Here is a 15650-nt window from a genome sequence, read left to right as displayed (position 1 = left end):
TACTCTGTTAGTACCACTTTCTATATTAAGACCAGACCACCAAATGTAGCTCTTGAGGGAAAAGGTATCTCATACATTTGAGTATTGTGGAATTTCTAATTCAAAATATGAAACAAAGCAAAACATTTGTAATTTTCTTATGGCAGTAATAACTTAAATTGTTTCTTAAACATTCTTACTTCATACTTAAATATTAGTTAACAGTAGTAATTATTTAACTAGATATTTTTTAAGGATGAACTGGTGTTTACTGACTTTGGATCAGAATTTTCTCGATTTAATTTATTGACATAGCCCTTGAAGGCTAATTTGTTCAATGTCATAAATCCCTGGGTTTTCTGGATTTTTTAAAATGTGTTTCTTTTTCTTTTTTTATTTTATTTTTTTAAATTCTCACCTGAGGATATTTTTCTACTTATTATTAGATAGGGTGGGAGAGAGAGAGAGACAGAGAGAAACATTGATGTGATAGAGCCACATCGACTGGTTGCCTCCTGCACGACCCGACCAGGGCCGGGGACAAACCACAAATGCGGTATGTACCCTTGACCGGAATTGAACCTGTGACTCACTGGTCCGTGGACCAATGTTCTAACCACAGAGCCAAACTGGCCAGGGCATAAATCCCTGTTTTAATATCAGGATTCACATTAATGACCATCTCTTGTTACTTCAATAAAAAATAATAATAATCCTGCCTAAATGCTCTGCTTTTGAAGCTGACTTTGTATCTTTCCTATAACTTTTCATCTTTTATTATTATTTTTATTAATTAATTTATTTTTGTTACAGATGTTTCTCCTTTTTACCCCCAGACACCCTCCTCCCTATCCCACCCCCCCTCTCAAGCTTTGTTGTCTATGTCCATTGGTTACGCATACAGGCATATACTTTCTCTGCTTTATCTCATCCCTCCGCCCCCCCCCGCCCCCTCCTCTCGGGTTTTTCAGTCTGAAGCTGCTCTTTGACCTAGTTTCTTCTTATTCTCTTCCCTATATCCATGTTTATTCACCTCATTATTTAACTTTAAATATTAAGATGAAATCTTTGCTTCCTTGCCAATACACTCTCCATTTTTTGTTCAGATGTTCACTTCTCAAGGAAGACTTTCTCATCCACAGCTCAGCAGTAAATCTTGATCACTGTGAACAACTATGGAAATGCCATTTTAGTAATTCAGCAATAGACTTGTGACCCAATTCTGGACAATATGGAAAGATTTCCTGAGAGGCTTCTGGGAAAGTTCCTTTAGTTTAAAATAGAATTTCAAAAAGTCAGAACCCCTTCTTCCTTGGACAGTATTGGGTCTGCATGCAATAATTTCCAGCACCACTGCACCATCTTGCAACAACAAAAATGACGAGCTTAAGAATGAAGCTAACTATGAGCCCTCCCAAGTAGAGAAAGGGCAGGGGGAAATCTGATCCTTGATTGTATTTTTGAAACACTGATTTCACCAAGGCCTAATCGCCACTTATCTTTCAAGCAATTATGAATTGAGGGTTTGTTGCTGACAGCTGAAAATATTCTAATACATACAAACTCTCTGTTCATTTATTTAAATTACCCTTTAGCTAGAAGTAATGAATCCTTGTTTCCCTTGATCTCCTACTCTATTAGCCATGTAATTGACCAACTTTGGGCAATACCAGCAACCATCTGCTACCTCCATTTCTGTACTCAGGCTGGTATGTGTTGCAGATAGTTATATAATCATGCCAACTGGTCCTCTGACAAATTTGTTATCTGACCTTAACTGGTTTCTCAGTTTTGCTAGATTATTTTTTCAAGGAAATCTATCTTCACCTGGCTGTCCTTCAGATGGACATAGCATGAAGTAGCATGTCAAAATTTGAACTCCTTATTTTCCATTTCCAATCATCTATTTTCAGTAGATGATTCTGTTAAAGTAGATCATTCTGTTGGCCATTTTAATAGATGATTCTGTTGGTCAATCTAAATTCTTTGAGTTATGCCAACTACTTTTTCATATTCCTTATCAAATCATCAAAAAAAACAAACAAACAAACAAACATTGGTGGGTCATCTTCCCAATAAGTCCTGATTATAATTACTTCTTACTTCTTCTACTGCGACCACACCAGTCAAAGCTGACTTCATCTCTTCCTTGAACTATCACCTTTTGGTTTCTAACTATCCTATTACCAGAGATTTTCCCCACCATTCATGAGATTCCTACTTCCTTCCAAAGAATAACTAGAATTAGACTTGCAAAGTATAAATTTGATCATGTTACTTCCTACCTTAAAATGCTTTGATGGATGGCTTCTCATCACATTTAGAGAAAACTCCAAAGTCTTTAACCTGGATCTGAGAACCTTGTTAAGACTTAGGTCCCATCTACCTCTCCAGCCTCACTGTGTCCACTCTCCCCATGGCTTGCTCAGTCCCAGTAAACATACTGCTAGTACAGGGCATTTGTTCTAGTAGAAATACTCCTCCTTTCAGAGAAATGATACGGACCCTTCCCTCACCTCACTGAATTCTCTTTCCCACTGTTGCCTCATCAGAGCAGGCTTTTCTTGCTGCTCTTATTGAAAACACAGGCCCCAGCCAGCCCTTCCCCCACTGCTCACCCACCTCCCTCTGCTTTACTGCTTCACTTCCTGCCGCTCTCCCAGAAAGTGTCCCTATCAGAGAACATGTTACATATTGATTAACCGACTTTGCCTCCTCCCTTTAGAATTCAAGCTCACTAGATTTTCATAAAGAAATAAGACGTTTACCCACACTATTTTGTGGAGGTTATTCCTCTTTAAATTACCAAGGACCTTGTTATGATCTGAATTTTGTCCCCTCAAAAATTCATGTTTTGAAGCCCCTAACATCCAATACATTAGAATTGTTGGAATTAGAGCTTGAGTTAAAATGGTTAAAAGGAGGTCATCAGGGTGGGCTCGAATCCAATGCTACTGCTGGAAGAGGAAGCTAGGACATGGGCCACACGGGGGAGGCCAGGTGAAGACACTTAAAGAAGATGGCCAGTGCAAGCCAACGAGAAGGCCTCAGAAGAAGCCAACCCCGCCAACAACTTGATCTCAGACTTCTAGCATCCAGAATTGTGAGAAAATAAATTTCAGTTGTTTAAACCATCCAGTCTGAGGTAGTTTGTTATGGCACTCCTAGCAAACTAATACAAGCCCCTAAAATGCCAAATTCAATACCTTTCTTCAGTCCTTAACTTTGTAAATCCCCTTTTAACTTCTACAATTTAAAAATAAATTATGCACATTAGCATATTTAAAAATATATTAGCCACAACAAAGACCTATCTGTATACTTACCAGCCAGGCAAAGAAAAAATATTGTCACCACCCTATATGCTTCTCCCTGGTTGCCTTCTGCCCCCAGCCCTGTCCCAAGGCAACACTGGCCTGAATTTAGTGTTCTCATTTTCTGGGGAGGAGTTCTACTCATGTCACATATGTACCTCTTTAAACATTGCTTCATTATTTTCTGCTCTTGAACTTCATATAAATGGACTTAAATTGCATCTATTATTCTATGACTTCTTGTCTATATGTACTATTTGAAAAGTTTTATTATAAGAACTCACTACTATAAATAAGCATAAACCATACTGACTTATCCTCAATAACATTTAAACACAAACTTAAAAAAATATTTGCTACAAATGTGGCATGCAAGTTTTAATCTGATTTTATAAATTGATCATAAAAATTTGAAGAACATTATTAATATTAAACAGAAAAAACATAAACAGAACTAAATAGAATTGGAACTATAAGTAGCTATTAAAATATTAATACTTTCATCTGAATAGTAATTAAAAATAAGAGTTATGAGACAGTATCTTTGCTTAATTAACAAAAATTTTATGAATAACAAACTGCTACTTAAAAATTGGTTTAATGATAAAATGTGGACATTGCTGTTTGGATAGTTATTTGTCAACTATCAAGTATCTTCCAAGTCTTTGAAAGGTCCTTCCCAGCCCTGGCCGGTTTGGCTCAGCGGTTAGAGTGTCGGCCTGCAGTCCAGAGAGACCCGGGTCCGGTTCCCGCTAGGGACATGTACCTTGGTTGCAGTTGTCCCTGGCCCTGGTTTGGTTGTGCGGGTGGCAATCACTCAATCTGTCACTTTCACATCGATGTTTCTCTCTCTCTCTCTACCTCCCACTCTGTCTGAACAAAAGATGGAGAAGTGTCCTCGGGTGAGGATAAAAAAAAATTTTAAAAAAAGGAAGGCCCTTCCCTTTAGTCCAGTAATTCCACTTCTAGGAATCTTTCCTAAGGAAAAAATGGAAATTCTGAAAGAAAGGTCTATATTCAAAGTCCCATTCACTCTGAAAGAGAATCTGCTCGTCCTGATTGGGTCTGAGACTTGCTCACCTCTCCCCAGCTCCACCGACTCCCCTTTTTTTCTACCTAATGTATTTTCTCCACTACAGCAAAAATGACCTTAAATCAGATTGCATCACTCATCACCTCCTAAAAGCACATCGATGTTTTTCCACTGGACACAGAATAAAGTGCAAACCCTGAGAGGGTGAGGTGAGGGAGGCATTAGAATAAGAGCAGAGGACATGAGTCTGAGATGGATCCAGGCCCATCGCTCTTTTCTTCTCTGCATCTCATCCCACCACTGCTGGCAGCACTGGCCTCCTTTCTCCTCCAGTAACACTGCGAGCTCTTTCCCGCCAGTCCCTGGCCCTGGGACTCCTCCCCACTTCCGTGGTTTGGTTAGTTTCTTTCCTTTAGATTTCAGGCTAAACATCACCTAAGTAGAGAAGCTTGACCTGATCACCCTTTGGAAATCAGTTCTGTTTTATTCTTTATATTAGCCACAATTTTTTATTTCTTACAAGCCTTAATAAACCTATATATAAGTAAATTTTATTATTTGGTACTAGTTCATTATTTTCCTGATATCCACTAGAACACAAGCTTCAAGGGGGGCTGGCCAATCGTTGTAAGTAATAACCCAGCAGGATGCCTGTCATCTTGTTGGTGGTCAGCAGATGTTTACTGAATGAATCAACTTTCTGAAGAGTGAAAGTATTACGAAAATATGTAAATTTTTAAGAATAAGTTTTATTTATCACAGAAAAGGAAGTATTCGTACATTATAATACTAAAGTATAGTTGCAGAGACTATTTCATAAGCCATAATTAAGTGAATCTTGAAAGATTATCTTTAATATCCTTTTGTATTCTTATAATTTATTCCACTGAGTAGTTTTCCAAACAAAGTATTTCTGAGTCTATGTAAGTGAATACAGACTAACATGCTAGGACTCCTGTGTGAATTTACTAATAGATATAAGAAACCCAGAGAAAGATTCAGAAAAACCCAACTTAGTCTAGATGCAGAGATGCTATCTACGGCCTGACAACGTGGTAAAATCTACTTCTAGAGCCAGTGGTCAAAGCCACTAAAAAATCAGTAAGACTCTGGGAATTCCCTGTATGCTCAAGTCCTGCAACAAGTCTGAGTCATTCAGAGAGTTACATTAATAGTGATTAGGGCACAGAGTCACCACGCAAAGTCAAATTTGCAGATGTACAGAATATCACTTTGTTCGGGTATTTCTCCTCCACACTTGTGTTTATTACAAAACTAAGAGTATTAAGTACTGCCATTCAGTTGAAAAAGGTTTTGAGTAGATAGTCTTGATTCAGTATTAATGAAAGAGCAGTATGAATGCTAGTAGGAATTTTAAATGTGAGCTATTTGTCAGTCTAGAAATACATAGGTTGGATTAATCTACTTGAACTCTAGAATTGATCCCACACAAAATTAGTAAAAGAAAGCAAAATATTTGCTTATTGCAAAATAGCTGGAGAGACAGTATTTCCTTAGTGACAACACTTGGTTGTTTCACACTCACAAAGATAAAATTCTTAAATATTGATGATGGACTTATAAGGATGGCATTCAACTATCATTTGATATACCATTTCAAATATTTAGGATGGTAGATAATTTATTTATGGCCATCTATTTCTTCATAAATGATAAAGAATATTTACAAAGTTCAGATATAGGGATTACTGAATTATATAGCATCTGATTATTAAACAGGGCAGAATAAAGTAAACCTAAGACTACCACATATATTTCTTTCTCTTTCTCTCTCTGTTATACAATATTAGAAGCTCCAAACAATTTTGGTTTTTGAAAATGCTTACAGAGAAAATATTTGCAAAACCGATGATATTAATATTGCATTTTAATCTAATAACATAGGGACGAAATCTAAACATCTCAACTAGCCTCTCGTTCCTTTTATACTGTACAACTCAGGCAGTGGATAGGGGAGCATGGGAGAGTAATGGAGTTAAACATCTGAAGGTTCTACCTAAAAATGGTTTCCTAGCCTTTCTGCTTCTGCTACAAGGCTGAAGAAGACAAAATGAAAAAAACAAAATGTGTTTTTCATCAGTATTTAAGTCAGTGGCTTTGGTTATATAGTTTAACTTAATAGCTTGGAGTTACCAAAAATAGTAGGTTAAATGTTTAGATTGCATCATCTGCGGTAACATCAGGATAAATTACAGATTTATTAGAAGACACAAGTCAACAAAATGAATATATAGGGACTTTAAATCAAATGGAAAAGATGCCTTGTTCTTGTAGAACCTACCCTACACTTCACCACTGACCTTGTCCAGGCCAGACCATCATCATCTTTAATCATCTATGATAATAACCTTGTAATTCATCCCCTTACATCTCACTCTCCTACATACATATTTTGTACAATCACCAAAGTGATTTTCAAGTACAAATATCTGATCATGTTATTTGTACCTTGAAGATTTCTAATGACTACTTCTTGTTCTCAGGAAGAAGTCCAAACTATAAAATGTCCTTAAAAGTCTCCCTTAATTTGACTAAATATCTATATTCTATTTAAAACTAAAAAGAAATATAAAAGCTCAAAATATGCACATTCACACATAAATAATGAAATACATGCTTCTCTGTGGATAATTACTGACCAACGATTCTTGTCAATCTTTATTCTAATATTTATAGTGAATATGTAATAATTCAAATTAGATTATTAAAATTTATATTCAAATTATGGTGGCAACCTTCACATTATTCTAAATTTAGCTCACAATGATGTATAAAAACAAAAGTTTCTTAACAGAAAATATAGAACCTATTAGAGATAGTATGCTTGTGACGGAACATCTGCAGTGTTACATTTACCTCAATGTGAACTATAAACATCTGAGAGGGAATAATTTATTAAGACAGTGGGTACCAATATTTGGTCAGAGAGAGATGGAGTTACAGATTACATGTCTAATAAACTTTTTATAATATTTCTAATATTGTCTTAATCTTTGTAAGAATCCACCTTGTGAATTAGCCTGTGGCATAATACAAATCATGACCATAATGAGAAATGTATCCATATTCTAGGTATCTAAACTATAGTTTAAGTTGCCCAAATTATTTTCTAACTAAATTTTACTCTATAAAAAGTAAAAAATGTATTAAAAATTATTTGTTAATCCCAGCCCGGTGTGGCTCAGCAGTTAGAGTGTCAACCCACAGACCAAAGAATAGGTGTTTGATTTCCGGTCAAGGGCATGTACCTCAGTTTTGGATTTGATCCCAGTCCTGAGTTGTGGTCATGTGGGAGGCAACCAATTGATGGGTCGCTCTCACATTGATGTTTCTCTCTCTCTGTCTTCCTCCCTCCCTTCTACTTTATGTTAAAAAACAAAACAACAAACAAACAAACAAAAACAATGGAAAGATATCCATGTGAGAATTAAAAAAAATTTTTTTTTAAATTATTTGTTAAAATTTAGTTCTGTGCCCAGATACGTACCCTAGGTTCTGGGGATTCAAGGGCTGAGCAAAGCAATAAGGAGCTTGCTCCCACAAAGCTTACATTCAAGTAACGATGTCTTACCTTCAGCATGGTCAACAGTATAAGTATAAATGAATGGATAAAAGAATTTTAAATAGTTATAAATATTATGAAGAAAATAAAACAGTGATGCGATATGACAAAAAATGAGAGTAGGGGGTGATCTTACAATGAAGGCCATATAATTCGTTCCTGAGTAGGTGACATCTGAGCACAAACAAAATATTTATTTTGAATTAACCAGTGCTATGAGAACTAGAGTTTGCAGAGAAAGAATAGATATGCTGAGAAGAGAGAGGGAGATGATAGGGGAATTATCATTTACTGTCTTTTTATTTTATTGCTATATTAACATGTGTAGCACAAGCAAAGGGAGTTAGAAGAATATTAAAAGTAGTCCAATGAATTTCTTTTTGATATAAGAGAATTCTGGATATTATTATACAATGGTCTACTATTGTCTTATTTTAGTGTATTATGGTATTTTAATTATGCTTTGACATCCAGATAATCAACAAGTATGTGGTATGTTCCAAATTTACTTTTGTGACTCATAAGGGAAGAAATGTCAAGCTTCAGAGCATCCTTGATATTTCAAATTACTGATATTGGTATGAATATCAGTGTTACACTTACTCTTGGGAATCCATACGGCCCAGAAACTTACAAGTACCCAACGGAAATGGGTCTTAAATGACTGGCTTACCTGAAATTTTGACTTGAGACACCACTCCGTCTCCTCCTTCGCTGTGTGCTCGCACCTCTACGACATACTCCCCGTTTCTGGGGATGGGGACTTCTATGGAGTGCTTGTGAGTTGAATACAGTTTGCCATCATGCTGGCCGTCGGGTCTATACAGTACCTTGGAAAGTCCCAAAATAGGTATACTCAATAAAACTGTAATAATGAGTCAATGCCCTAACATGAAAACCAGAAGTTTCTTACATTTTTATTAATAAAATTAGTCCTAGGGTAGCTGTGTGTAATAATTGCTGGAAAATGAATGTTATACTTCATTCACAGAAATCAATTTCACCTATATTTTGGGGTTTTTGAGATTACCTAAAATAAAGAGAGGGAAAAAATGTGCTTTTTAAAATAAATAGTTTAAATGGAGGCTTTTTTCAATATATTGAAAATTCCCTCACAATTTATTGTTTTCACATTATTTCTAACATCTAGCATACAATGAAAAATGTGAAAGAATAAAAGGAAATAATATTTTTTTCCTTTTTTGTTCATTTACAGAAGGCAACTCAATACATCAAAGAGTTCACTTGTGCTGGGCAAATTTATCTTAATCACTGTCAAACAAAAATGGATTCTTTCTGTCTCTGTTCTTCAGGAACTGATTATTCAAACAACTTTAGACTTTAAAGCAGTTATTTTATCTTTCTCAGTTGATATAGTATTTTCTTAGACTTCACTAAATTAAAGGTCTTTCTCATTTAAAAATTTAGCATGGCACTGTCATCTGATTCCATGATACAGATAGAATAAGAAAACTGAATGGGTTTTGCTGAAATAGCAAAAAGTCCAAACATCAATTACTCTTTGTAATAATGAAGCTTGTGCAGGGAATACTCTAGTAGTCTTTTATCTACCTTATATCCTGTCACTGTAGATTCATTTGATAGTGCGACCACATGATCCCAGGTAATTATGTAGCGTGAACCAGACCTTATGGAACTGATGATCCTTGGCGGCTGGCTTGGAGCTGTGAAAAGTAATGACATGCAATTGACCATCACCATACGCAGCTTCCATTGTGCAAGCTGTGTTGAGTCTGGAATTATAATGCTGATGATAATAATGTGAAGACAACAACTAATTTTGATGAGTGTTTCTGACACGCCAGGCACTATGCTGAGCACTTTATATTCATGGGTGCATCTGATGCACCCCATGGTCCTGTGAGGTAGGTAACAACTTTTATTACCCTCTCTCTCATCATCCTTCTCTTGGGTTTCTTTTTGAACCAGTCTTATAAAACTGTTCTTTTAAAAGTTATCAATTATTTCCACTTGGTCAAATCTAATGTCACGTTTTTATCCTTTTTAAATTTAACATTTTCGAAGAATTTCACAGAATATACCTCCTAATTCCTTCTTAAATCTCATTCTTTTCTTAATTCCATGATCTTTTAACATCTGTTTCTGCCTCCTACCTCTCTGGTGGCTCTTTCTCATTACTACGCTTTGCTGGCTCCACGTTCTCTGCTCACTTTTTACATGTTGGAATGACAGGACCTGATCCCAAGCACCCTTCTCTCCTCCATGAATCTTCCCTAAATCTTACACCTGGACCCATAGCTTTAAGTATTCGCAATTCTACCTCAAGGTCTAATCTTTCTCGTAACCTCTAAACTTAATGTGTGCAATTGCCGATCTCGATTGAATGTCGAAAAGGCCTCTCAAATGTAATCAAATCAAGATGGGCCATTTGTAACGTACCCCCAAATGTGCCTCTCGATGAGTCTTTCACAATCAAACCCCAGTTTCTCAAACAAAAATCTAGTATTCAGTTTTATTTCATTCCTCGCCAACATCCAAATAAGCAGCAAGCTGTCAATGCTGACTGCAGAAAAATTCCCACCTCGTCTGTTATCACTTGGTTCTGACCGCCACCATCTCTCTCCTCGACCACTCAAACAGCCTCCTTCTTGGCTCTTCTGCTGACACTCTTACCCGCCACTATCCACTGTCCATTTGGAACCCAGAATGATTTTTAGTTTTTTGAAAAGGGAAATTAAGTATTACACTCTGCCTTGAAATATCCCAGTGTCTTCTTATGCTTAGGAAGAACTCAAACTCCTTTCTATGACCTACATGGCCAACACACTTCCCCTCCTCACCTCGGAATTTGTATCTTGGCTCCACTGGCCTTTCTACACTTAAGACACTTCAAACTCTTTCTGCCTTAAGGCTTTGCACTAGTTATTTTCTCTGTCTGAAATAATCTCTCCCCTCCCCCACCCCTCAGTCATCACATAGTAGGTCCTTCTTATTACTCATATCTGAGCAAAATTGGCATCTCTCAAAGAAGCCATTCCTGATCTTCAAATTGGAATTTGGCTCTTGCCCAAATTTGTTTTGATTTTATTATCTGTTTATTCGTTTTATGGTCCTGTCATCTGATATTATCATACTTATTTGTCAGAGATTTAGTTTTATTTTTATTTTGTTTTATTTTTCTCTCTCCTCCCATTAGTTGTAATTCCACGAGAAAAGAATATGTGACTGGTTTGGTGTCTTCTGTATCCTCAACACCTAGAACAGTGCTGGGCTCCTAGCGTACTTTTGATGAATGAATAAATAAAAAAAAACAAAAAAAAAATAAAAGCTCCTTTCACAGATTAGAAAACTGAACTTTAAAGATGTGAAGTACGTTGTCTATTGTTACACATTTTTGTTAAGTGGCAGAAACAGATCTGAAACCCATATGTGATACCAAAGTCATGTTCTTACCACCATATTCTGTTAGAAGTTTCTGTTTCTCCAAATAAATTTCTTAAAGTTTTTACCCCTCGTGGTAATCACACCTTCAAATTATTGCAAAACTCCCTAGAGTCCTGAATATAAATTCTCTTTGCTATATCCAACTTGGTATAAGAAAGAGATATCAAAGTTAGGCCGGAGAGATGAGAGTGACCGGAAGATCTGAGCAGGGTGCGTGGTCTTGTTATACGAACCTAGACAGCATGTGGTGATGAGGCAGTAAACACAGTGTCACAGCATTCACACTCTGCAGTGAGGAAAGTTTGTAAATGGCACACTTTCAGAGCATGGACAAATAAGCAAGGGGATCTGGGTGAAAAAGGTGAAGGCATTAAGCATATAAACCCCCATAACCTCACAGACAACAGTGTGGTGATTACCAGAGGGAGGAGAAGTAGGGGAAGGTAGGAGAGGGTAAAGGGATGATAAATGGTGATGGAAGGGAATTTACTTGTGGTGAACACATAAAACAACATACCGATTCTGGATTATAGAGTCGTACCCCAGAAACCCAAATAATTGTATTAACTCATGTCATCCCAATTAATTCAATGAAAAAAGATACAGAATTTGAATTTTCTCATGCTGTCAGGGTGCTCCTATAAAGCCAAAGTTTAAAATAACAACGGAATAAATATAAATTAATTATCCAATGGCACAAACTTTTGAGGACAATCTTTACAAAGAGAGGTTTTGTATTTTATTTCTAAAATGAAACACTAATGTATAAAGGCATTCTCCACATTTTTTCATCATCTACATTAACCAACAATGTTTTTTAGAAGTTTTTTGTGTGATTGTAATGAAAAAAGAATTAAAAACCAAATGTGCTAAGGCTACTGGGTAGCAAGTTTCTCTAATGTACCTTCATCACGATGGAATCAATGGTTAGTTTTTTGACAAGTCTAAAATGCAAATGTTGCAACTCACGTGCTTTCTTGGTGCCGGTCTCAATGATGTCACTGGGGGGCCCACACCCGGCACTGTTGCAGGCCCTGACGTCCACGGAGTACTGGGTGTCTGGCAGAAGGTTCTCTAGCCGGGCAGAGTACTCTTGGCTGTTGACTTGAACTCTGTGTGCAGCCACTTCTTTGTCGTGAGCGGACCAGTACCGGATCTACACACATTGAGGTTGAATGATATTATGTCATGAGTCAGCCCCTTATGTTGTGAAAGTTCTTTTCAGCTGATTCTGCCACCACTAACGTCGGCTGAATATTATAGTCTCAAACATTTCTTAATGCTACCTACACTCCTTCCGATCTTACAATGCAGATGTGATTCAGGTTGTCAAAGACACATCAAAGGCTTACATGATTGCTTGAAATAGTCTCACACTGACAAACACCGAAACAACAAATGTCCTGCATAAGATTTACCTTCAAAATAGAAAACTGGTCTCTGGAAGTACTTGCCACAATAGTTTTTATCATCGACTTCCTGCTTTTATTTCTGTGTACATGATTTCAAATATGTTATGAGCCATTGATAAAGTAATTTGACAGGAATCCAACCTTGCTTGACAAAAATAGTCACCATATGGCCCAGAGCATGCCGGTGAAATAGCTCTGCTACCTCATTTCAGAAGCATGTCCATACATTATTTACTTTGAATCTATATAGAGGCCAGATGGGGAAGAAATGTTACACTTAATAACTTGAATAGTTGTAGAAATTATTTGCCTTTAAAATAATTTTAAAAAATTCTATCCATGTTATGTCTAGAAATGATTACTTTTGTCAACCAAAGTATCAATAAAAACCTTCCTTGTCTCTTAAAGTTTAAGTAAAAGCTATGAATTACAATTTTCATTGTTCAAATAAGGTGTTTCCTTGGTCAAAAATCTATAATTATATCTACGTTATAAGTAAAAGGAAAAAAATTATTTATAAATATACTAGCATTTTACAGATTTTTAAATGCCCTGTCTATAAAACAAAATTTCAGAATTAACCAAAGTGACTTAAAAATAGTATCTAACATTTGTAGAATCCTGAACTTTTTTTTTTTTTTTTATCCTCACCCGAGGACATTTTCCCATTTTTTTTTTTTTGTTCAGGTAGAGTGGGAGGGAGAGAGAGGAACAGAGAGAGAGGAGAGAAACATCGATGTGAAGGGACACATCGAGTGGCTGCCACCCGCACGACCGACCAGGGCCGGGGACAAACTGCAACCGAGGTACATGCCCTTAGTGGGAACCGAACCCGGGTCTCTCAGGACCGCAGGCCGACGCTCTAACCGCTGAGCCAAACCGGCCAGGGCGAATCCTGAACTTTTGATTTACATAAAACAAAACATATGAAACCGTTACAAGATGGAATTGGACGGCTCACATTCACTTGGGATCGAGTGAGGTTTATATGTAGAATGAGCGCATGTCAGAACAAAGGCTAGTTACTAATTGCAGATTGGTTTCCTTTGTAATATTTCTATTTCGTTTACGAGTGCTCGTTTTTCTGATAACAGTGTTTCCTTATGGCTCTGCTAGAATGTCTTTGGCATTTCTGGCGTCTGACCAGAAGGATGGCCTCAGGGCCGAAGAACCGGGACTGCACCAAGTGGCTTCAGAGGCAGAACTCAGTGGGCAGAGAAAAGGCTTTCTAAGGACGGACCCTCCTGGAGAAGGCGTGAGGGTCCTGGAAGTGTGCGGGCAGTGACCACATTCATCTGAGAAGGACGAGGGTGGCGCACTTTTTAGTGGGCATTTGAACTAGGTGATATACAAGGCCTCTTCCAATGCTTGACTAAGATAAATAAAATGGACATTTACATCTCTAATAAAATGCCAGGCACTGCATAAAATCATCCACATACATCATGTTCTCAACAAACCTAAAATGGTAGTATTGACTCTGTTTTATAGCAAACAAAACTGAAATCCGTGGGGTTCATGCATTCTTACACGCATGCTTTTTAACGGAGTGTATACAAACTTTTGAAATCTTAATTTCATGATAACAATTTTTCTATCCAGTTTAAGGGAAGCATTTAAACTAGATTAATATAACAAAAGCCATTTCTAAAAAAATGCTATGCACTAAAATGAGTGATAACATTTTACTGCCTCCGCCACCTCAAATCCCACGAGGCATTTTGGCGATGCAAAAGGAAAGAACACAGCTTTCATGAATTTACTCTTTGTACCCATATCTTAAATGACCAATGACTTTATTCATCTGAGATTGTCAGGGACCTATCACAGGGCCTCCATGAAAATGCACGACAAATTACAGCAGTAACTTAGCTGTGCTCAGCCATGGAAATAGGGAGCAAAAGAGTCCCTGGTCTCCTTATTTTAGAATATGAGAGTCGTATGACATTTTGTCATAGTATATTTAACCTCTACAAGTGAAAGTATGCTATACAACATGATTTGACTGAACAATCAGTCTCTCCTTAACTTAAAACATATGCTTTCAAATTACTTACAACGTTTTCAGAGGATCCTAAAATAATAGTAGAGGATATATGTAAAATATGGTGTTATCCATTTTGTCTGAAATAGCCACTAGCCATGCTCTTAAGAGTTAATCTCCAAACAGAAGATAAACGGGGGCTATCGGCTCTCATTGACTTTCCCATTGGGTGAAACACTAACGTTAATTTTTGAGAAAACTACTTGGAGTGAAGGGTGTCACCTGTCGTCATGGAGCAAAATGAACATAGTGCTTTTGATTGATTAATCACTAGGGAGACCACAAGGGGACCTGGATGAATCAGTGGAAATAAATGATCGCTACTAAAAAAATGAATAAATAAAATAGGCCCCACTTTATAGATAGTATATCATAAAGTTATTTTATATGCTAAAGCAACATAGAGTTTATTTATTTCTATCTAATACTGTGACATTTTATAACTTTAACTCTTTTCCTACACGTTTCCAAGATCCTCACAGCATCCTCTGTCTAGTATTAATTTATCCATAGTGCTTATTTAACAATTATGTAATTGCCTCATTACTTGTCACTATCTACTGCTCGTAGATTATGAAGCCCTGGAGGACAGGTGTCCATTACTTATCTTCAAACACTGTGCACGTAGAACTGCACTTGATGTATGGCATTCATTCACCGAGCAGGTAGGTATCCGGTACCCACTTTGTACCAATTAAGTCTTAGATGTTCAGAATGCAGAGGAGAACCAAGCAGGCATGTTTTTGTTTTTGTTTTTGGTCTTCATAGATTTTATTTTTAAAAAATAACAAGTTTGCTCCTTATAAAAATATTTGGAAGCCAAAAGAAAAAGTCTCAGAAAAAGTTCTAACCCATATTT

The 15650-nt window shown here is 36.8% G+C and overlaps 1 protein-coding gene across 1 annotated transcript in view; it reads right to left on the bottom strand.

Annotated features, from left to right (window-relative positions):
* CNTN1 (contactin 1) overlaps positions 1 to 15650 on the bottom strand; it is a 311723-nt gene that overhangs the window by 21054 nt on the left and 275019 nt on the right. The window contains exons 22-24 of the mRNA XM_036252416.1: positions 12305 to 12491; positions 9482 to 9594; positions 8583 to 8739 (exon numbers count right to left, since the gene is read on the bottom strand). Coding sequence (XP_036108309.1) covers positions 8583 to 8739; positions 9482 to 9594; positions 12305 to 12491 — 457 coding nt within the window. The remainder of the gene's footprint in view (positions 1 to 8582; positions 8740 to 9481; positions 9595 to 12304; positions 12492 to 15650) is intronic.

Source organism: Molossus molossus, unplaced genomic scaffold (genome assembly GCF_014108415.1).
Source record: "Molossus molossus isolate mMolMol1 unplaced genomic scaffold, mMolMol1.p scaffold_m16_p_10, whole genome shotgun sequence".
NCBI lineage: Eukaryota > Metazoa > Chordata > Mammalia > Chiroptera > Molossidae > Molossus > Molossus molossus.
This window is presented reverse-complemented; position numbering and strand designations above follow the sequence as displayed.